This window comes from Nerophis ophidion, linkage group LG16 (genome assembly GCF_033978795.1).
Source record: "Nerophis ophidion isolate RoL-2023_Sa linkage group LG16, RoL_Noph_v1.0, whole genome shotgun sequence".
In the NCBI taxonomy this organism is placed as follows: Eukaryota; Metazoa; Chordata; class Actinopteri; order Syngnathiformes; family Syngnathidae; genus Nerophis; species Nerophis ophidion.
This window is the reverse complement of record NC_084626.1, coordinates 47474284-47499488: the sequence shown is the minus strand read 5'-3', so window position 1 is coordinate 47499488 and position 25205 is coordinate 47474284. Positions and strand designations below refer to the sequence as shown.

Sequence of the window (25205 nt, the reverse complement as noted above, 5' to 3'; positions counted from 1 at the left end):
CAAACGATTTATATTTATTATTTATGTTAGGACTAAGGTTAAAGTTTTCGTTGTATATTAGTGCGACCCCCCCACCCCTTTTGAGCGGACGGGCAATATGCGCATGTGTAAAGTTAGGAGGACATGCCTCATTTAGCGCAAAAAAGTCGTTTGGTTTAAGCCAGGTTTCGCTGAGACCGATGACGTTAAGATTGTTGTCTCTGATAATATCATTAACTAACAACGTTTTGGGAGACAATGATCTTATGTTTAAAAAACCTACATTATAGGTAGTGGGCTGTTTTAGGGAGTTTTTGATCAAATTATCCGTAGTAGCAATATTAATAATGTTGTGTTTATTATGCCCAGTGCATTTAGTATAGTTACGACCATATCTAGGAATTGATACGACAGGAATTTTCCGATTGTTTGATTGTTGCTTTGATAAACTGCACGCATCATGGTTAGCCACCTCAGTAACGGGGATTTTCCGATTGTTTGTTTGTTGCTTTGATAAACTGCACGCATCATGGTTAGCCACCTCAGTAACGGGGATTTTCCGATTGTTTGTTTGTTGCTTTGATAAACTGCACGCATCATAGTTAGCCACCTCAGTAAAACACATGTCCAACTCTGAAACACTCAAAGCAGAAACAACTTGTTCTAATTTAACAGACTCCTTACCCAGACCAGTAGTCGCGCATTTTCCATCTAAATCCGTCTTCGGGATGGAGGAAAGTGGTGTTCTGTGGGGATTAGCCTTCTGCTTTGTTTTTAGCCCCGCTCGGCATCCGCGTTTCCGATCACACCGCTGGCGTCTGCTCCGTAGACGGCCCCCGCTGCTACTAGACTCCCCTGCTTCACAGGCCGCTGGATGTAGCCGCCGATGTAATCCCATGCTAGTTAGCAAGTCTAGCACGAAAGTGTCTATCGGTCCAAAACGGCCCGATGTGTCCACATCCAGAAGTGTCTGGCGGTCGTACGTGATCACGGAGTGACCACGATGTGAGCCAGCCATAAAGTTTGTGGAATTGTCCGGTATTTCTGCCAAATGTTCCATCTTTAGCAGCAGCTTGCCCAGAACACTGCTACCCGTATGGGTTCTTCCTTTGTAAGTTTTACAATATAACTTAAACTTTTTATACTTACTAAAGCGTAACATGTGTGATGTGTTTAGGAGTGTTTTCATGCATATTTGTACCAGCTATCTTAATGTAATCAAGCTCGCATCGTTAGCATTAGCTAATATGCTAATATGTTTACGAGTGTCTGCGTTTGTATTGTTTCACTTTCACAAATGTGTCAGTAAATTCACCAAAACGTCAGCGTGGAGTTATTGAGTCTGTTTAGCTGATTGGAGAGCTAGCTTGCGCAGCTAGTGGCTCCATGACCATGACTGACGTTTTGTTTGATCAGCCATTTTACTGCCCTGGTACCACTTGTAAACAATGAAGGTATGTAAAGAAACATTTACACAATCATTCAGTGTAAATAACTCACTATATATCTGCGGCTAAATGCATTGGCTAATATATGGAATAATTTTTGCTTCGTCGAAAATGTAGTGGGTGCGGCTTATAGTCCGTAAAATAGTTTAATGAAATATTCAAACATGGTGTTACTGTTCAAACGGTGTGTACAAACTATTGACAATACTTGTTAAATAAATCTCTCCCTTGTTTTTAATGAATACTAAGGCCTAATACGTGTTTTCCGAGGTGGTACTATTCAACTATTGTTGAACTATTAAATGTCCTTGAGTTGCAGTCCGCTCCACTTCACCTGTTCCAGGTCTTGAAGGCGTTGCTGGCCCTCTTGAAGAGGTAGCCCTCCATGACCACACCATTGGGGGCCTCCACCTTCAACTCCAACTTGGGCTCATCGTAGGAAAAGTCCTGAGACGACAAGTTCATCACATTATTGCTGAGGCGTCAACTCCTGTCCTGACTCAGATGGTGATGACAAGACCATAATAATAATAATAATGCGTGTGTAGAAGAAACAAAACCTAAAAGAGGGGATCCATACTGAAAACATGGATCATGTTGACCAGATTAATATTGATTCTCAAATCAAAAAATCGATACTTTCAGGGGTGTCCAAACTTTTTCTACCAAGGGTGAAGGTGGATTTAATGACTTATTTAGCAGCATTTTACAACAGACTACTGGCTCAAATTGCGGCTGGGATGAAAAGAAAATCCTCATAATTATAATCACAATCAGTACAGAACATTCTGGCAACTTTTTACCTATATGACCTAATACAAACAACCTTCCCTAGTCATGGTGCCAAAAAAAACTGAAAAACAACAAAAGCAGAAGTCAACACACATGGTCACACAGGACCTGCTCCATGAACTTTGTGGACAGAACACCATAACGAAATGTAAATGACAGCCATTTATATCCATCGCAAACCATGAAGGAAAAATGCAAAACACTGCTGGCACATCTTAGCTGCTGCATATTTATGACTGATTACACAACTTTAAGGAGGTTGTCATGGAAGTAAAGAATGTAGGAGTTGAACTTTCACATACTCTTAATATCCAATTATATATATATATATATATATATATATATATATATACACACATATACAGTAAATAGAGTATATATACACATATATACATGTACATATATATATATATATATATTGTGGTGTCTCACTCAAGCACCTCACAGGGGAGGAGCCAAGGCATGGAGGCAGAGTGAAAGCTGGAAGACAACACCCCAGCCTTGGTGGCATCATGGAGGGGTGGTGGTACATCCCACTCTACCTTCTCAATCAGCCTGAAGTGCTACCAGCTGTGCGGCCAGGTGGGACCCAGCGACAAACCAGGTGGGACCCAGAGACAAACCAGGTGGGACCCAGCGACAAACCAGGTGGGATCCAGAGACAAACCAAGTGGGACCCAGAGACAAACCAGGTGGGATCCAGAGACAAACCAGGTGGGATCTAGCGACAAACCTTTAACTCTGCCTCATTCAGGTGTGGCTCTCCTCAGTGTCAAGGCAGGTGCATCAGGTGGTGAGTTGAGACATCCACTATTTTGGACAATACTAGTGTTATGTTTTACTGATGTTGTGTCTCTATTGTTTTGTAGGCAATTAACTACGACAAATAAAGAAGTGTGTTGTGTGCAGGATTGAGAGCCCCGGATGGGAGGAATTTATGTTTGTTGATGGACACTTTAAGTTGATTATTCCACAACCTGCCCTTCCTACAAATACTTGAGCAATAAATGCCCTTCTTGGCTTTTTGCAAACACCCTCCTGTGTCTTGGTGAGAATCCGGGTACCACAATATATATATATATATATATATATATATTAGGGGTGGGCAAATTAATGCGTTAATTACGTGTTAACTCATCAATCTATTAACGCCGACAATTATTTTATCGCACATTTGCGTATGTTGTTTACATGCTTTTATTTTGTTAACGCCTTTTCTTAACAAGATGGCATCTCCCGGATATACTTCGGCGTCGAGGGGCTCTTGGTAAAGATGGAACATTTGGCAAAAATACCGGACAATTCTGCAGATTTCATGGCTGGCTTACAGCGTGGTCACTCCGGGATCACTTACGACCGCCAGACAATTCTGGATGTGGATAGATCGGGCCGTTTTGGACTGAATGACGCGTGCTTGCTAGACCGGCTAGCTAGCATGGGAATACTTTGCCGGCTACATCCAGCGGCCTGTGAAGCAGCGGAGTATTTGTGTTGTCTGTCTATTTATGAATAATGCAGACCAGGAGTGTTGGCTGAGTTCTTAACGTTTGCTTTCAGAGCGTGCATATCACAACATACAAGATGCCGTCATGGCGACACAACCTATACCGGGCTACCGCCCATGCTTGTCACTCCTGTTGCATGCTGGGTAGGGTAGTTATTTTCTTCCCTGGATCATAACATCACAAATAGTACCATGTATATGCGTTCAGTTTATCAAAGCACCAAGCAAACAATCGGAAAATTCCCATCATATCAATTCCTAGATATGGTCATAATTATTTTAAGTGCACTACGCAGAATAAACACAACATTATTAAAATTGCTACTAAGGATAATTTGATCAAAAATTCCCTAAAACAGCCCACTACCTATAATATAGGTTTTTTAAACATAAGATCCCTGATAAAATAAAATGTTTCTGCTGTTACCTCAGAAATTGCCTGTTCAGATGTTATGATTGTGGCTCAGAGATTTGTATGTAGATTATATTTATTTTCCATAACAAACAGGATAACTTAAATACCCTGGCAGTGGCAATAAGCTTAAATGTTTGTATTCACATTTTTTTAGTTGATTTTCATCAAATATGCTATTTAATTGCTACTGTTTAACAAGGACTGATTTAAATTGTGTTTGCACAACTAATGTTTTGGCGCTTTTGTTCATGTGGGAGAATATTCCAATAAAGGTGCACTACACACTACTTTTGAATTCATTATTGGGCTTTGCGTATACAATTGGAGAAATAGTGCGATTAACTTAGATTAAAATCTTTAATCGTTGCCCAGCCCTTATATATATGTATATATATATATATATATATATATATATATATATATATATATATATACATACATGAGATTGACCCCAAAAAGGGACAAGCGGTAGCAAATGGATGGATGGATGGATGTATACACACACACAGTACAGGTCAAAAGTTTGGACCCTCCTAGCATAAAATACAACCTTTACTACCACTACTCAGCAACAACTTCCTCACCAGTGGCAGTACAGCTTCACTACCACTAGTCAAAGTTAGAACTTCCTCACCAGTGGACAGTCCAGCCGGCTGAGAATGTTCATCTTGACAATACAAACATCCAACAGCATTGGAAAAGTCAGCACTCAAATCAATACTTTCATCAATCTATAAATACAACACTAATATAAATATAAATATATAAATATTCCACAGGTTCCACATGCATGTAAGCAGCACACCCGGGACTGAACTCCACTTCCACGCCTGACTCTCAACTCTGTGGAAGTGGAGTTCATTAGCATACAGCTGCCAGGCCCCCCCCCCCCCCCCCCCCCATGTGACGGGATCAAACATTTCTTTGCAGGGCTATTAGGAGTCAGGGGTCCATCTGTGGGAGGAGTCAGAGGTCCATCTGTGGGAGAAGTCAGGGGTCCATCTGTCAATGGAAGTGAGTGCTCCCCCCCAACATTACATATGGAGGCTGCTACACAGGAAGTGTGGAGCATGTTGTTGTTCTGACAGAGGAGACACGGTCAAAGGTCAGGGGCCACAACATGTCATGAAGCACACCTTTGATTATGCAACTCACATTCCAAAATGAAGACTTCAATATCTGCTGTCACATTGACATCAATCTCTGGCTGGAGAATACAAAACTCCATTTTTCAGACAATAAACCGCGTCCTATAAAGCACTGCACTTCATCTATGGATTTTCCAGACTATAAGTGGTGTTCTGCGCTCACTTTAAGTGTTGAGGTCTACAATTTAGCAGACAGCTAACAAACAATCCAAGAAGTCTACTAAAGTTCCAAAGCAGATGAATCAATTTAGGCTCTCAACTCTTGTTGATCTTGCTTTGTCTTTTCCTTTCTTGACTTTTGTCTTGCACTGGACTTTTATTTTTGTAAAACTGAAATCCAAACAATGACAAATGTATAAGCTATGTCATTCAAATGAAATGTAGTATGCAATATATAAATATTAGCTTTACAAAAATATACACCGTTATCATCTTAAATACTGCTGAGTGTTGAAAGTATTTGGATGGTGTAAACATACACCTGGCAGCCATTGAAGTCCTCAAAACATCCAATGAAACGCTGCATAAAAATCATTTTCAATAAACATGGTAGTACCAAATTGAACCACTGTCCACCTTAATATTGAGTTCCATAAACAAGTTAAACACTTGACTTACAGACTTACTTACTGATAGGATGCAGTGTGTATCCCCTAACAATGTGACCTCGGACTACGTTAAGGTAACGTGTGGAGTTCCCCAGGGTTCGGTCCTTGGCCCTGCACTCTTCAGCATCTACATGCTGCCGCTAGGTGACATCATACGCAAATACGGTATTAGCTTTCACTGTTATGCTGATGACACCCAACTCTACATGCCCCTAAAGCTGACCAACACGCCGGATTGTAGTCAGCTGGAGGCGTGTCTTAATGAAATTAAACAATGGATGTCCGCTAACTTTTTGCAACTCAACGCCAAAAAAACGGAAATGCTGATTATCGGTCCTGCTAGACACCGAATTCTATTTAATAATACAACTCTAACATTTGACAACCAATTAATTAAACAAGGCGACACGGTAAAGAATCTGGGTGTTATCTTCGACCCAACTCTCTCCTTTGAGGCACACATTAAAAGCGTTACTAAAACAGCCTTCTTTCATCTCCGTAATATCGCTAAAATTCGCTCCATTCTGTCCACTAAAGACGCCGAGATCATTATCCATGCGTTTGTTACGTCTCGCCTCGACTACTGTAACGTATTATTTTCGGGTCTCCCCATGTCTAGCATTAAAAGATTAGGGTTGGTACCAAATGCGGCTGCTAGACTTTTGACAAGAACAAGAAAGTTTGATCACATTACGCCTGTACTGGCTCACCTGCACTGGCTTCCTGTGCACTTAAGATGTGACTTTAAGGTTTTACTACTTACGTATAAAATACTACACGGTCTAGCTCCAGCCTATCTTGCCGATTGTATTGTACCATATGTCCCGGCAAGAAATCTGCGTTCAAAGGACTCCGGCTTATTAGTGATTCCCAAAGCCCAAAAAAAGTCTGCGGGCTATAGAGCGTTTTCCGTTCGGGCTCCAGTACTCTGGAATGCCCTCCCGGTAACAGTTCGAGATGCCACCTCAGTAGAAGCATTTAAGTCTCACCTTAAAACTCATTTGTATACTCTAGCCTTTAAATAGACTCCCTTTTTAGACCAGTTGATCTGCCGTTTCTTTTCTTTTTCTTCTATGTCCCACTCTCCCTTGTGGAGGGGGTCCGGTCCGATCCGGTGGCCATGTACTGCTTGCCTGTGTATTGGCTGGGGACATCTCTGCGCTGCTGATCCGCCTCCGCTTGGGATGGTTTCCTGCTGGCTCCGCTGTGAACGGGACTCTCGCTGCTGTATCGGATCCGCTTTGGACTGGACTCTCGCGACTGTGTTGGATCCATTATGGATTGAACTTTCACAGTATCATGTTAGACCCGCTCGACATCCATTGCTTTCCTCCTCTCCAAGGTTCTCATAGTCATCATTGTCACCGACGTCCCACTGGGTGTGAGTTTTCCTTGCCCTTATGTGGGCCTACCGAGGATGTCGTGGTGGTTTGTGCAGCCCTTTGAGACACTAGTGATTTATGGCTATATAAGTAAACATTGATTGATTGATTGATTGACTTATCTTTTCCAAGGTTGGTAAGAGCTAACACAACTTGTCTACTTTTCAATTGTCTCATCAACTGAACTGACATCGTCAACCCGGAAGTGTCCAAACTAATGAGGTGTAGTATTTTCATATCGCCACAAGGTGTCAGTAAGAGTCTACAATTAAATGTGCATAACAAACCGCGTCCTATAGAGCAGTGCACTTCATCTATGGATTTCTCTTGGCTAACGGCCGTCATTTTTGTTTAAAGCAAACTTACAGAGTAGTGACACCAACACAGAGACTGGAAAGGTGTGTTATTGTTTGTGCTCTGCTGCCATCTTTTGGACAGGTTCACTCACTGCAGGTGTTGTTTTGTGCTTTGAAACGGCAGTATAAGTGAAAATCCATCTACTGGTTGTCCATAGCGTTACTACTTGTGTGGTTTCTTCACTCAACATTTGTCAGTTTTACTATATATGTAAAACAAGTCATACTTACTAAAGTCTCCCAGATGTGATGCCCGTAGGTATGTTCTTGTGCATGTTTGTACCTGCTATCTAAATGTAATCAAGCTAACGTCGTTAACAATAGCTAATATGCTAACAGGTTTCCAAGTGTTTGTGTTAGTATTATTAACTTACTTTTTAGACCTCACTTGGCGATGCTATTGTTGCGTCTCCTAAAGCTTGGCCAAGTACTAGTCTGTACTACCCCACATACTGTGCAGGTATATGTATATTGGCCAAGTCCTAGTCTGTACTACTCCACATACTGTGCAGGTATATGTATACTGGCCAAGTACTAGTCTGTACTACTCCACATACTGTGCAGGTATATGTATATTGGCCAAGTCCTAGTCTGTACTACTCCACATACTGTGCAGGTATATGTATACTGGCCAAGTACTAGTCTGTACTACCCCACATACTGTGCAGGTATATGTATATTGGCCAAGTCCTAGTCTGTACTACTCCACATACTGTGCAGGTATATGTATATTGGCCAAGTCCTAGTCTGTACTACCCACATACTGTGCAGGTATATGTATATTGCCCAAGTCCTAGTCTGTACTACCCACATACTGTGCAGGTATATGTATATTGGCCAAGTATTAGTCTGTACTACTCCACATACTGTGCAGGTATATGTATATTGGGCAAGTCCTAGTTTGTACTACTCCACATACTGTGCAGGTATATGTATATTGGCCAAGTCCTAGTCTGTACTACCCCACAGACTGTGCAGGTATATGTATATTGGCCAAGTCCTAGTCTGTACTACTCCACATACTGTGCAGGTATATGTATATTGGCCAAGTACTAGTCTGTACTACCCCACAGACTGTGCAGGTATATGTATATTGGCCAAGTATTAGTCTGTACTACTCCACATACTGTGCAGGTATATGTATATTGGCCAAGTCCTAGTCTGTACTACCCCACATACTGTGCAGGTATATGTATATTGGCCAAGTACTAGTCTGTACTACCCCACAGACTGTGCAGGTATATGTATATTGGCCAAGTATTAGTCTGTACTACTCCACATACTGTGCAGGTATATGTATATTGGCCAAGTCCTAGTCTGTACTACTCCACATACTGTGCAGGTATATGTATACTGGCCAAGTCCTAGTCTGTACTACTCCACATACTGTGCAGGTATATGTATATTGGCCAAGTCCTAGTCTGTACTACCCCACATACTGTGCAGGTATATGTATATTGCCCAAGTCCTAGTCTGTACTACTCCACATACTGTGCAGGTATATGTATATTGGCCAAGTCCTAGTCTGTACTACCCCACATACTGTGCAGGTATATGTATATTGCCCAAGTCCTAGTCTGTACTACCCACATACTGTGCAGGTATATGTATATTGGCCAAGTATTAGTCTGTACTACTCCACATACTGTGCAGGTATATGTATATTGGGCAAGTCCTAGTTTGTACTACTCCACATACTGTGCAGGTATATGTATATTGGCCAAGTCCTAGTCTGTACTACCCCACAGACTGTGCAGGTATATGTATATTGGCCAAGTATTAGTCTGTACTACTCCACATACTGTGCAGGTATATGTATATTGGCCAAGTCCTAGTCTGTACTACCCCACATACTGTGCAGGTATATGTATATTGGCCAAGTACTAGTCTGTACTACCCCACAGACTGTGCAGGTATATGTATATTGGCCAAGTATTAGTCTGTACTACTCCACATACTGTGCAGGTATATGTATATTGGCCAAGTCCTAGTCTGTACTACCCCACATACTGTGCAGGTATATGTATATTGGCCAAGTACTAGTCTGTACTACCCCACAGACTGTGCAGGTATATGTATATTGGCCAAGTATTAGTCTGTACTACTCCACATACTGTGCAGGTATATGTATATTGGCCAAGTCCTAGTCTGTACTACCCCACATACTGTGCAGGTATATGTATATTGGCCAAGTCCTAGTCTGTACTACCCCACATACTGTGCAGGTATATGTATATTGGCCAAGTACTAGTCTGTACTACCCCACATACTGTGCAGGTATATGTATATTGGCCAAGTCCTAGTCTGTACTACTCCACATACTGTGCAGGTATATGTATATTGGCCAAGTACTAGTCTGTACTACTCCACATACTGTGCAGGTATATGTATATTGGCCAAGTCCTAGTCTGTACTACCCCACATACTGTGCAGGTATATGTATATTGGCCAAGTACTAGTCTGTACTACCCCACATACTGTGCAGGTATATGTATATTGGCCAAGTACTAGTTTGTACTACTCCACATACTGTGTAGGTATATGTTTATTGGCCAAGTCCTAGTCTGTACTACCCCACATACTGTGCAGGTATATGTATATTGGCCAAGTCCTAGTCTGTACTACCCCACATACTGTGCAGGTATATGTATATTGGCCAAGTACTAGTCTGTACTACCCCACATACTATGCAGGTATATGTATATTGGCCAAGTACTAGTGTGTACTACCCCACAGGAGCGGCATAGCTCGGTTGGTAGAGCGGCCGTGCCAGCAACTTGAGGGTTGCAGGTTCGATTACCGCTTCCACCATCCTAGTCACTGCCGTTGTGTCCTTGGGCAAGGCACTTTACCCACCTGCTCCCAGTGTCACCCACACTGGTTTAAATGTAACTTAAATATTGGGTTTCACTATGTAAAGCGCTTTGAGTCACTAGAGAAAAGCGCTATATAAATATAATTCACTTCACTTCACTCCACATACTGTGCAGGTATATGTATATTGGCCAAGTCCTAGTCTGTACTACTCCACATACTGTGCAGGTATATGTATATTGGCCAAGTCCTAGTCTGTACTACTCCACATACTGTGCAGGTATATGTATATTGGCCAAGTCCTAGTCTGTACTACTCCACATACTGTGCAGGTATATGTATATTGGCCAAGTCCTAGTCTGTACTACTCCACATACTGTGCAGGTATATGTCATCCAAAAGAACTTGGGAGCGGCCAGTGGCTGTTATTCCCTGAGAGGGAGACAGCTCTCCAAGTTTGTACGTCTGGCTTGCAGCACTTTGACACTTTTCTTTTTTGAAATCTGCTAAATAAATCCAGTTGATTGGACTATACACCGCATGCCCAAGTCTAGTAAAACTGCTTCCCTTGCTATAAGACCCGCCCACAGGCACCCCCCGCCCCACACGCCAAAAGACTGCCTTTTGTTTGAAAGCGTAAAAAAAAGCGAATGTGAAAAAAATAAAAAAGTTGATGATAAAAACCTTTGAAACAAACAAAAACAGTACAAGTGTGCAAAAATATGAATATTAATATTATATATTTTGTCTTTTCAAAGTTTGTATTTATTTGTTACCAAAATCTGTTTGAGGGCCATTTTGTTGTCAAAACCAAAGTTTAGTGGCAGTGAACTTTAAGCCAACATACTTTTATAATCCCTCCGCTGTGCACCAAGTCAAGTTCCTAGTTTGTGAACCCCTTCTCAAACATTGGCAGTAAAAACTCTTCTGATTCTGAATAACGGGCCACCCACAATTGACCCTCCCTGCAGGTTTCAAACACGAATGTTGTGGCACACGAGGTCTGCATCTTCCTCCGCTGCAGTTCCACCCAGAGGGCCCGCTGACAGCACACCTGGACACGCCCCCACGCTCATCAGGCGGACCACGCCCACTCTCCGCCGCAGCTGGCCGCAGTCCACACCTGTGACTGATGAGGTGAGGCTGTAGAACAGGGGTCGGGAACCTTTTTGGCTGAGAGAGCCAAAAAGCCAAATATGTTGAAATATATTTCCGTAAGAGCCATATAATATTTTTTTTAACACTGAACACAACTAAACGCGTGCATTTTTAAGTAAAACCAACATTTCTAGAGTATAATAGGTCTCTTATTCTTTGTAATAACATTGTTATTCTGAAGATTACTGTGGAGGGGTCGTGGCCTGCGGGCCTGCAGCGACAGCTGCTTAGATGGCCCACCTGGGCCTTGTTATCTAATCACCTGTCGCTCTGTTATAAGCAGCAGCCAGGAGGAGAGACGGGGTTGGGGCTGGAAATAGCAGAGACTTATTGAAAAATAAAACAATATTGTAACCCTGAAACAGGCTCTCATGTCGGTGCTTGGGGGTCTGAAGAACCCCCAGGAGGGCAAGCCCCACACTAACCAATAATAAATAAATAACTTCTTACCATTGACGCAACTTCTTGAACAGGTGCGGTAGAAAACAGATGGACGGATTGAAAATGCATGAGAATAATTGATATTTTGAACATTATTTCTAACACTGTGATTACAAATGGAATTATTCATTACTTATCGTGTTAAGCAACGTCAGCTCAGATTTATCAGAGAGCCAGATGCAGACATCAAAAGAGCCACATCTGGCTCTAGAGCCATAGGTTCCCTACCCCTGCTGTAGAAGGTGACCAGTGGACCAAGGATCGGCGCAGGAACTTAGTTCTCAGCTGAGGTCCAGTGAGCTGTCAGCCTGCTTTTTGTGATCCTGCTCTCCTTCTTGTTCTCAGCGTCTTTTTTTCTTTCCCCTCCATCGCCTCTAAGGTGAGCTGTGCGTCTCAACCTTTTCCCTGGATCTGCCTCTGGACTCTGACTGCCTCCTTCCTCCCTCGACTCCTCCCTTCCGTCCATGGACTACCTGCCTGCATGGAGTCTCAGCACACACCTCCAACACTTTGGTAAGACACACCAGCTAAACTACACACACACACATACACACTTGACTCTTTGTCACACTTCATGTCCTTGCTTTATTGTTAGTATTGTTTTGTGTTCTTATTATATACATATACATATATATATATATATGTATATATATATATATATAATAAATCTTTGTACACTACTTCCACCTGGTGTTAGTCTGCCGTCATCTCCCTTAGTTAAAACATAACAAAGAACTTCTTATGGTTGGCAACAGAAGTGATGGATGGTCACAAAAGTAAACTAAACCCAGGAAGTATACAACACTGCACACCTGGAGGACCCAACCTGACAATCTAAATCAGGCTGTCCAAATATGTGTCCACTCTGAAAAATCAAAACCTGCATTGTGAGATTTGTCATTTTCTAAACAATACAGTGTCACCATCTGTGGTCTGGATGATGTTTTTGTTAGTTTTGAACTCTTTTAATTCCTGTTTACGCTCCCTTGTTTAGTTACCATGGCGACTCGTTAGGTTCACCTGCCGCTGGTGTTGGGACACACACTTGCCCCCCCCCCCCTGTCATGACATAGATACTTTTTCTTAACCTCTAAGGCGGCCTAAAGTTCGGTCCCTAGACGGGTCTGAGTCATAAAAATGTTGTAAATAAGTCATGAATGATTATTTTGCTTAAATCTCACAATCTGTTGACATAAACGTATTGTTTTTCCTTTTTTGTGTCAAAAGCCTCTTTTTTTATGGCAGAAACATGCAATATTTTCCCCCAAAATATTTTCAAAGAGAAATATTTGCTTAATAGGTCAATCATTCAAACATTGATTTTCATTTTTCTTTCTGAGAAATGACACTTGGAAAAACATAAAAATCCCACAAAAATTCTCAAAAGGGCCAACTTGTAAAAGTGTTAAGTTATGGGCCTGTTGCAGATGCTGTGTGTGTGTGTGTGTGTGTGTGTGTGTGTGTGTGTGTGTGTGTGTGTGTGTGTGTGTGTGTGTGTGTGTGTGTTGGGAACTCACCTGCATCAGAGTCTGAAGAAGACACAAACACATCCAGAAGAGCGGCAAAGGAGAAAAAGAAAGGAAATAAATATCACAGATTAGATGTTTGATGTTCAAACTTAATGACTTTTTTTTCCCCCCACCTTGCATAATTAGTTGACTTCAACATGAGGCACCTTCTCTCTCATTCTCATCTCTCATTCTACCCAAGTTCTATCTCTTCTGTCTTCAAGTCATGCATTTAAAGAAAACCTTTCAGAATATCATGACAGGTTGGGACTTTAAAGTTCTGGTATTTTCTTTTCTTTCCTGCCAGCACTACTGCAGGTGTACTGAAACACCTGCAGTAGTGCAGGTGTACTGAAACATGTGCAAAGCTGCTAGCACGTGCAAAGTGCAGGTGTACTGAAACATGTACAAAGCTGCTAGCACGTGCAAAGTGCAGGTGTACTGAAACATGTACAAAGCTGCTAGCACGTGCAAAGTGCAGGTGTACTGAAACATGTACAAAGCTGCTAGCACGTGCAAAGTGCAGGTGTACTGAAACATGTGCAAAGCTGCTAGCACGTGCAAAGTGCAGGTGTACTGAAACATGTACAAAGCTGCTAGCACGTGCAAAGTGCAGGTGTACTAAAACATGTGCAAAGCTGCTAGCACGTGCAAAGTGCAGGTGTACTGAAACATGTACAAAGCTGCTAGCACATGCAAAGTGCAGGTGTACTGAAACATGTACAAAGCTGCTAGCACGTGCAAAGTGCAGGTGTACTGAAACATGTACAAAGCTGCTAGCACGTGCAAAGTGCAGGTGTACTGAAACATGTGCAAAGCTGCTAGCACGTGCAAAGTGCAGGTGTACTGAAACATGTGCAAAGCTGCTAGCACGTGCAAAGTGCAGGTGTACTGAAACATGTGCAAACCTGCTAGCACGTGCAAGTGTACTGAAACATGTACAAAGCTGCTAGCACGTGCAAAGGGCAGGTGTACTGAAACATGTGCAAAGCTGCTAGCACGTGCAAAGTGCAGGTGTACTGAAACATGTGCAAACCTGCTAGCACGTGCAAGTGTACTGAAACATGTACAAAGCTGCTAGCACGTGCAAAGTGCAGGTGTACTAAAAGATGTGCAAAGTGCAGGTGTACTAAAAGATGTGCAAAGTTGCTAGCACGTGCAAAGTGCAGGTGTACTGAAACATGTACAAAGTTGCTAGCACGTGCAAAGTGCAGGTGTACTGAAACATGTACAAAGCTGCTAGCACGTGCAAAGTGCAGGTGTACTGAAACATGTACAAAGCTGCTAGCACGTGCAAAGTGCAGGTGTACTGAAACATGTACAAAGCTGCTAGCACGTGCAAAGTGCAGGTGTACTAAAAGATGTGCAAAGCTGCTAGCACGTGCAAAGTGGATGTACTGAAGGTGTGCAAAGTGGATTGTTTCAGCACAATAAGGCGTGCCATCCTCTTTGTGTCTCGGCCTTGATGAATACGGGGAAGAACATAACGTTTCTACACTTGTCTTTTCTCAAGTAGACATGTATCATCTACATCAACTAGATGATTGACTGCACAGGACACATTTAAATACATTTAATTATAAATCAGTTAAGAATTGTTAAAAACAAATTCAAAAATAAGAAAAAAAACCTAACTTTTTTTGACATCACTCAAAGGGAAACTGCACTTTTTGGGGGGAATTTTGTCACCGTGGCAACCTTCAAAACTTGATGTTGTAAGTGTATTTGTGTTATAAGTGTGATGTTGAAAGTGTATTTGTGTTATAAGTGTGATGTTGTAAGTGTATTTGTGTTATAAGTGTGATGTTGTAAGTGTATTTGTGTTATAAGTGTGACGTTGAAAGTGTATTTGTGTTATAAGTGTGATGTTATAAGTGTATTTGTGTTATAAGTGTGATGTTGTAAGTGTATTTGTGTTATAAGTGTGATGTTGTAAGTGTATTTGTGTTATAAGTGTGATGTTGTAAGTGTATTTGTGTTGTAAGTGTGATGTTGTAAGTGTATTTGTGTTATAAGTGTGATGTTGTAAGTGTATTTGTGTTATAAGTGTGATGTTGTAAGTGTATTTGTGTTGTAAGTCTGATGTTGTAAGTGTATTTGTGTTATAAGTGTGATGTTGTAAGTCTATTTGTGTTATAAGTGTGATGTTGTAAGTGTATTTGTGTTGTAAGTCTGATGTTGTAAGTGTATTTGTGTTATAAGTGTGATGTTGTAAGTCTATTTGTGTTATAAGTGTGATGTTGTAAGTGTATTTGTGTTGTAAGTGTGATGTTGTAAGTGTATTTGTGTTGTAAGTGTGATGTTGTAAGTGTATTTGTGTTATAAGTGTGATGTTGTAAGTGTATTTGGGTTGTAAGTATATTTATGTTGTACGTGTGATGTTGTAAGTGTATTTGTGTTGTAAGTGTGATGTTTTAAGTGTATGTGTGTTATAAGTGTGATGTTGTAAGTGTATTTGTATTATAAGTGTGATGTTGTAAGTGTATTTCTGTTATAAGTGTGATGTTGTAAGTATATTTGTGTTGTACGTGTGATGTTGTAAGTGTATTTGTGTTGTAAGTGTGATGTTGTAAGTGTATTTGTGTTGTAAGTGTGATGTTTTAAGTGTATTTGTGTTATAAGTGTGATGTTGTAAGTGTATTTGTGTTATAAGTGTGATGTTGTAAGTGTATTTGTGTTGTAAGTGTATTTGTGTTATAAGTGTGATGTTGTAAGTGTATTTGTGTTATAAGTGTGATGTTGTAAGTGTATTTGTGTTATAAGTGTGATGTTGTAAGTGTATTTGTGTTATAAGTGTGATGTTGTAAGTGTATTTGTGTTATAAGTGTGATGTGGTCTCACCCTCTGCTGGATGACAGCATGTTTGTGCTCCAACTCTCTCTTCTCCACGGCCGAGTCGATGACCAGCTGGTCCAGCTACACAAACACAAACACAAACACAAACACAAACACAACACAAATACAAACCAAATTGCAGTTTGTGTCATTGCAATTGGACGGAAGAGTAATAAAGTCGACACACTTTCTCCTGAGATGTTGTAATGATGCTGTTGTTGTATTCATGTTACACGACTAGAGTGTTGTTGTATTCATGTTACATGACTAGAATGTTGTTGTATTCATGTTACATGACTAGACTGTTATTGTATTCATGTTACATGACTAGAGTGTTGTTGTATTCATGTTACATGACTAGAATGTTGTTGTATTCATGTTACATGACTAGAATGTTGTTGTATTCATGTTACATGAGTAGACTGTTGTTGTATTCATGTTACATGACTAGAATGTTGTTGTATTCATGTTACATGAGTAGACTGTTGTTGTATTCATGTTACTTGACTAGACTGTTGCTGTATTCATGTTACATGACTAGACTGTTATTGTATTCATGTTACATGACTAGAGTGTTGTTGTATTCATGTTACATGACTAGAGTGTTGTTGTATTCATGTTACATGACTAGACTGTTATTGTATTCATGTTACATGACTAGAGTGTTGTTGTATTCATGTTACATGACTAGACTGTTATTGTATTCATGTTACATGACTAGACTGTTATTGTATTCATGTTACATGACTAGAGTGTTGTTGTATTCATGTTACATGACTAGAATGTTGTTGTATTCATGTTACATGACTAGAATGTTGTTGTATTCATGTTACATGAGTAGACTGTTGTTGTATTCATGTTACTTGACTAGACTGTTGCTGTATTCATGTTACATGACTAGACTGTTGTTGTATTCATGTTACATGACTAGACTGTTATTGTATTCATGTTACATGACTAGAGTGTTGTTGTATTCATGTTACATGACTAGAGTGTTGTTGTATTCATGTTACATGACTAGAGTGTTGTTGTATTCATGTTACATGACTAGACTGTTGTATTCATGTTACATGACTAGACTGTTGTTGTATTCATGTTACATGACTAGACTGTTATTGTATTCATGTTACATGACTAGACTGTTATTGTATTCATGTTACATGACTAGAGTGTTGTTGTATTCATGTTACATGACTAGAATGTTGTTGTATTCATGTTACATGACTAGAATGTTGTTGTATTCATGTTACATGAGTAGACTGTTGTTGTATTCATGTTACTTGACTAGACTGTTGCTGTATTCATGTTACATGACTAGACTGTTGTTGTATTCATGTTACATGACTAGACTGTTATTGTATTCATGTTACATGACTAGAGTGTTGTTGTATTCATGTTACATGACTAGAGTGTTGTTGTATTCATGTTACATGACTAGAGTGTTGTTGTATTCATGTTACATGACTAGACTGTTGTATTCATGTTACATGACTAGACTGTTGTTGTATTCATGTTACATGACTAGACTGTTGTTGTATTCATGTTACATGACTAGACTGTTGTTGTATTCATGTTACATGACTATAACAATAACAATAATTATAACATTCATGTCATAATTGCTGATTGAAAAACAATGAGATGTTGTTTTGCTGTAATTACATCCTGTAACATTTAGGGGGGGGCTTAAAGCTACGATGGGCGTTCTTAAAGCTTTGCTGAGCGTAAATGACTTCAACTGACAATAAACTGCTGAAATGCAATGAAAAAGACACACACACGCACACTTATATACAGTGGTGGTCATGAATTGATTAACGTGGACCCCGACTTAAACAAGTTGAAAAACTTATTGGGGTGTTACCATTTAGTGGTCAATTGTACAGAATATGTACTGTACTGTGCAATCTACTAATAAAACTATCAATCAATCAAAAGTGTAGGTACACTTGTAAAGAACATGATGTCATGGCTGTCTTGAGTTTCCAATCATTTCTTTTGTTGTGATGTAGTGATGTGAGCACATACTTGTTGCTCACAAAAAACATTCATGAAGTTTGCTTCTTTTATGAATTTATCATGGCTCTACTGAAAATGTGCTGGGTCAAAAGTATACGCACAGCAATGTTGGCGCATGGAGGGAGTGTGTATAGTCAATCTACAGCTTGACATAACACACAGATGTTGCAACATCTGGAGGGAGCAGCCGGGAAAGGACTGCCTCCAACTTCATGCTACTTTTTATTTCAAGCTTGCATGATGCAATTTTTAATTTCAACTTTGCATGATGCCATTTTTGATATCAATCTTGCATGATGCTATTTGTTATTTTAAGCTTGCATGATGCTATATTTTTAAGATAGCAAGATTTTTATTTTTTATTTTAAGCTTGCATGATGCCATTTTTGATATCAAGCTTGCATTTTTGATTGTATGCCCGCAAGATGCCATTTTTGATCGTATGCCTGCATGATGCTATTTTTACTTTCATGATGCTATGTGGGACATGACTGACCTGTGCAGCCAGCTTCTTCATGTAGGGGTCGATCTGGTCCAGGATGTGGAAGCCTTGCTGGAAAAGCGAGTACTGGGCCCGCATGAAGGACAGCATCTGGCCAGGGTGAGGAGCAAACCATGAACATGGTGAACATGGTGAACATGGTGAACAAAGTATGAGACATGTGAAGATGAGGGATGTTATAAATGACCATGAACATGGTGAACAACGTATAAAACATGTGAAGTTAAGGGATGTTAAATGACCATGAACATGGTAAACAACATATAAAACATGTGAAGTTAAGGGATGTTAAATGACCATGAACATGGTAAACAAAGTATGAGACATGTAAAGATGAGGGATGTTATAAATGACCATGAACATGGTGAACATGGTGAACAACGTATAAAACATGTGAAGTTAAGGGATGTTAAATGACCATGAACATGGTGAACAAAGTATGAGACATGTAAAGATGAGGGATGTTATAAATGACCATGAACATGGTGAACATGGTGAACAACGTATAAAACATGTGAAGTTAAGGGATGTTAAATGACCATGAACATGGTGAACATGGTGAACAAAGTATGAGACATGTGAAGATGAGGGATGTTATAAATGACCATGAACATGGTGAACATGGTGAACAACGTATAAAACATGTGAAGTTAAGGGATGTTAAATGACCATGAACATGGTAAACAACATATAAAACATGTGAAGTTAAGGGATGTTAAATGACCATGAACATGGTGAACATGGTAAACAACGTTTAAAACATGTGAAGTTAAGGGATGTTAAATGACCATGAACATTGTGAACAAAGTATGAAACATCTGAAGTTAGGGGATGTTATAAATGAGAGTTTTTCACCGCATCCAGGATTTCAAACTTCTTCTTGGCCTGCAGCACATTGATCTGCGAGGAAGGAAGGCAGACATTACAAGTGGACTTGTGCTCGCCTCCCTCCGCTCTCTATCGTGTTTCTCAGGGTCTGAGACCGAGGAGGTGTGGAGAGTCTGCATGTGCGTGTGTACCTGGAGGACATAGTCCAAGGCCAGGTGTCTGAAGGCTTTGCGGCTGAGGACGAGGGCCTGCGTGGCCTCTTCTGCCTCGTGGACTTTGTTCCTGGGAGCCTGGGCGTTCTTCACCTGAGCCAGCTCCATGTCCTCTCGCACCCGCTCAAACTGCTTCTTGGTGTCCTTGAACTTGCGCACGTCCCTGGTGGAGGACACTTCATCTTCAAATAGCACCTCACCGAAGGAGACAAGCGGTAGGAAATGGATGGATCGCTGCATGCCAAGAGAGTTTTTTTGAACGGAAAAGAACGGACAAAGTCACTTACTCTTTGATGAAGGCATGCAGCTGCTGCTTGATGGACCGCTGGGCCTGGTCAAACAAAATCTGGGCAAGGAGGCACAAGTAGACATATTTTAGTGCAGGACACAAGACTATTTTGGTGCAGGCCACAAGGAAACATATTTTAGTGCAGGACACAAGACTATTTTGGTGCAGGACACAAGGAAACATATTTTAGTGCAGGACACAAGACTATTTTAGTACAGGACACAAGACTATTTTCGTGCAGGACACAACACTATTTTTGTACAGGACACAAGACTATTTTAGTACAGGACACAAGACTATTTTAGTACAGGACACAAGACTATTTTAGTACAGGACACAAGACTATTTCTGTGCAGGACACAAGACTATTTTAGGGCAGGACACAAGACTATTTTAGTGCAGGACACAAGACTATTTTGGTGCAGGACACAAGACTTTTTTAGTGCAGGACACAAGACTATTTTAGTGCAGGACACAAGACTATTTTAGTACAGGACACAAGACTATTTTAGTGCAGGACACAAGACTATTTTAGTACAGGACACAAGACTATTTCTGTGCAGGACACAAGACTATTTTAGGGCAGGACACAAGACTATTTTAGTGCAGGACACAAGACTATTTTGGTGCAGGACACAAGACTTTTTTAGTGCAGGACACAAGACTATTTTAGTACAGGACACAAGACTATTTTAGTGCAGGACACAAGACTATTTTAGTGCAGGACACAAGACTATTTTAGTGCAGGACACAAGACTATTTTGGTACAGGACACAAGACTATTTTAGTACAGGACACAAGACTATTTTGGTGCAGGACACAAGACTATTTTGGTGCAGGACACAAGACTATTTTAGTGCACGACACAAGTCTATTTTAGTGCAGGACACAAGACTATTTTAGTGCAGGACACAAGACTATTTTAGTGCAGGACACAAGACTATTTTAGTGCAGGACACAAGACTATTTTAGTGCAGGACACAAGACTATTTTGGTGCAGGACACAAGACTATTTTGGTGCAGGACACAAGACTATTTTGGTGCAGGACACAAGACTATTTTGGTGCAGGACACAAGACTATTTTAGTGCACGACACAAGTCTATTTTAGTGCAGGACACAAGACTATCTTAGTGAAGGACACAAGACTATTTTAGTACAGGACACAAGACTATTTTAATGCAGGACACAAGACTATTTTGGTGCAAGACACAATACTATTTTGGTGCAGGACACAAGACTATTTTGGTGCAGGACACAAGACTATTTTGGTGCAGGACACAAGACTATTTTGGTGCAGGACACAAGACTATTTTGGTGCAGGACACAAGACTATTTTGGTGCAGGACACAAGACTATTTTAGTGCACGACAAGTCTATTTTTGTGCAGGACACAAGACTATTTTAGTGCAGGACACAAGACTATTTTAGTGCACGACACAAGTCTATTTTTGTGCAGGACACAAGACTATTTTAGTGCAGGACACAAGACTATTTTGGTGCAGGACACAAGACTATTTTAGTGCCGGACACAAAACTATTTTAGTGCAGGACATAAGACTATTTTAGTGCAGGACACAAGACTATTTTAGTGCAGGACACAAGACTATTTTAGTGCAGGACACAAGACTATTTTAGTGCAGGACACAAGACTATTTTAGTGCAGGACACAAGACTATTTTGGTGCAGGACACAAGACTATTTTGGTGCTGGACACAAGACTATTTTGGTGCAGGACACAAGACTATTTTAGTGCACGACACAAGACTATTTTAGTGCAGGACACAAGACTATTTTAGTGCAGGACACAAGACTATTTTAGTGCACGACACAAGACTATTTTAGTGCAGGACACAAAACTATTTTGGTGCAGGACACAAGACTATTTTAGTGCAGGACACAAGACTATTTTAGTGCAGGACACAAGACTATTTTAGTGCAGGACACAAGACTATTTTAGTACAGGACACAAGACTATTTTGGTGCAGGACACAAGGAAACATATTTTAGTGCAGGACACAAGACTATTTTAGTACAGGACACAAGACTATTTTAGTACAGGACACAAGACTATTTTCGTGCAGGACACAACACTATTTTAGTGCATGACACAAGACTATTTTTGTGCAGGACACAAGACTATTTTGGTGCAGGACACAAGACTATTTTGGTGCAGGACACAAGACTATTTTAGTACAGGACACAAGACTATTTTAGTGCAGGACACAAGACTATTTTAGTGCACGACACAAGACTATTTTAGTGCAGGACACAAGACTATTTTAGTGCAGGACACAAGACTATTTTAGTGCAGGACACAAGACTATTTTGGTGCAGGACACAAGGAACCATATTTTAGTGCAGGACACAAGACTATTTTAGTACAGGACACAAGACTATTTTAGTACAGGACACAAGACTATTTTAGTGCAGGACACAACACTATTTTTGTGCAGGACACCAGACTATTTTGGTGCAGGACACAAGACTATTTTGGTGCAGGACACAAGACTATTTTGGTGCAGGACACAAGACTATTTTGGTGCAGGACACAAGACTATTTTAGTGCACGACACAAGACTATTTTAGTACAGGACACAAGGCTTTTAGTACAGGACACAAGACTATTTTTGTGCAGGACACAAGACTATTTTTGTGCAGGACACAAGACTATTTTGGTGCAGGACATAAGACTATTTTGGTGCAGGACATAAGACTATTTTGTTGCAGGACACAAGACTATTTTGGTGCAGGACACAAGACTATTTTAGTGCAGGACACAAGACTATTTTAGTGCAGGACACAAGACTATTTTGGTCCAGGAGACAAGACTATTTTAGTGCAGGACACAAGACTATTTTAGTGCAGGACACAAGACTATTTTAGTACAGGACACAAGACTATTTTAGTGCAGGACACAAGACTATTTTGGTGCAGGACACAAGACTATTTTGGTGCAGGACACAAGACTATTTTGGTTCAGGACACAAGACTATTTTAGTGCATGACACAAGACTATTTTGGTGCAGGACACAAGACTATTTTAGTGCAGGACACAAGACTATTTTAGTGCAGGACACAAGACTATTTTAGTGCAGGACACAAGACTATTTTAGTGCAGGACACAAGACTATTTTAGTGCAGGACACAAGACTATTTTAGTGCAGGACACAAGACTATTTTAGTGCAGGACACAAGACTATTTTGGTGCAGGACACAAGACTATTTTGGTGCAGGACACAAGACTATTTTGGTGCAGGACACAAGACTATTTTAGTGCAGGACACAAGACTATTTTAGTGCAGGACACAAGACTATTTTAGTACAGGACACAAGACTATTTTAGTGCAGGACACAAGACTATTTTAGTGCAGGACACAAGACTATATATCAAAGCAAAGTAGTACAATATGTAGTTGCAGTTTCTGAGCACAAGAGGGCAATATAGAGCGATAGCCTTTCTGATGCAGATCAACATCACGTGACGTGAGGGGCGGGGCCAAGGAGGAAGTTGAGGACTCAGTAGGTTTGTGTGCAGTAAATTAGTTGGAATTCTCAAAACATTTGGCTCAAAATAAGATTTTTAAAACACATGGAGAAAAAAAAACTTAATCTGATGGTGATTATGATTTTTAAAAAATGAAATAAACACACCTGGATTTTATGATGGGAAAAAACACTTCTCTGGCATGTGGACGTTTTTAGTGCACTAACCTCCATACAGGACCCAGCTTTACTGTATTGTTATTAAATATATACTACTACTAATATACATATAATATACACATTATATATTATATATATATATATATATATATATATATATATATATATACATATATACACAGACACACACACATATATATATATATGTACACACACACATATATATAATATACATATATACACAGATAATATACAAACCCCATTTCCATATGAGTTGGGAAATAGTGTTAGATGTAAATATAAACAGAATACAATGATTTGCAAATAATTTTCAACCCATATTCAGTTGAATATGCTACAAAGACAACATATTTGATGTTCAAACTCTATTTTGTTTTGTTGAAAATAATTAACTTAGAATTTCATGGCTGCAACACGTGCCAAAGTAGTTGGGAAAGGGCATGTTCACCACTGTGTTACATCACCTTTTCTTTTAACAACACTCAATAAACGTTTGGGAACTGAGGAAACTAATTGTTGAAGCTTTGAAAGTGGAATTCTTTCCCATTCTTGTTTTATGTAGAGCTTCAGTCCTTCAACAGTCCGGGGTCTCCGCTGTCCTATTTTACGCTTCATAATGCACCACACATTTTCCATGGGAGACAGGTCTGGACTGCAGGCGGGTCAGGAAAGTACCCGCACTCTTTTACTACGAAGTCACGCTGTTGTAACACGTGGCTTGGCATTGTCTTGCTGAAATAAGCAGGGGCGTCCATGATAACGTTGCTTGGATGACAACATACAGTGGGGCAAAAAAGTATTTAGTCAGCCAGCGATTGTGCAAGTTCTCCCACTTAAAATGATGACAGAGGTCTGTAATTTTCATCATAGGTACACTTCAACTGTGAGAGAGAATGTGAAAAAAAAAATCCAGGAATTCACATTGTAGGAATTTTAAAGAATTTGTTTGTAAATTATGGTGGAAAATAAGTATTTGGTCACTTCAAACAAGGAAGATCTCTGTCTCTCACAGACCTGTAACTTCTTAAAGAAACTCTTCTATCCTCCACTCGTTACCTGTATTAATGGCACCTGTTTGAACTTGTTATCTGTACCAAAATGGATACATGGATGATATAGCAGAGGATTGGGAGAATGTCATGTGGTCAGATGAAATCAAAATAGAACTTTTTGGTATAAACTCAACTGGTGGTGTTTGGAGGAAGAAGAATACTGCGTTGCATCCCAAGAACACCATACCTACTGTGAAGCATGGGGGTGTAAACATCATGCTTTGGGGCT

At 40.2% G+C, this 25205-nt stretch overlaps 1 protein-coding gene across 7 annotated transcripts in view; it reads right to left on the bottom strand.

Moving 5' to 3' along the window:
• Nucleotides 1-25205, bottom strand: part of LOC133535481 (arf-GAP with coiled-coil, ANK repeat and PH domain-containing protein 3-like) — a 119121-nt gene that overhangs the window by 58476 nt on the left and 35440 nt on the right. For 6 of the 7 annotated variants that reach the window (XR_009802232.1, XM_061875352.1, XM_061875351.1 and 3 more), the window contains exons 5-11: nucleotides 20237-20295; nucleotides 19929-20112; nucleotides 19765-19809; nucleotides 18904-18999; nucleotides 16395-16469; nucleotides 13563-13574; nucleotides 1762-1874 (exon numbers count right to left, since the gene is read on the bottom strand). Coding sequence is in view for 6 of the 7 variants with exons in the window: in XM_061875352.1 (XP_061731336.1) it covers nucleotides 1762-1874; nucleotides 13563-13574; nucleotides 16395-16469; nucleotides 18904-18999; nucleotides 19765-19809; nucleotides 19929-20112; nucleotides 20237-20295 (584 nt within the window). In the remaining variant the exon portion in view is untranslated. The remainder of the gene's footprint in view (nucleotides 1-1761; nucleotides 1875-13562; nucleotides 13575-16394; nucleotides 16470-18903; nucleotides 19000-19764; nucleotides 19810-19928; nucleotides 20113-20236; nucleotides 20296-25205) is intronic. The other variant, XM_061875355.1, reaches the window with a different exon arrangement.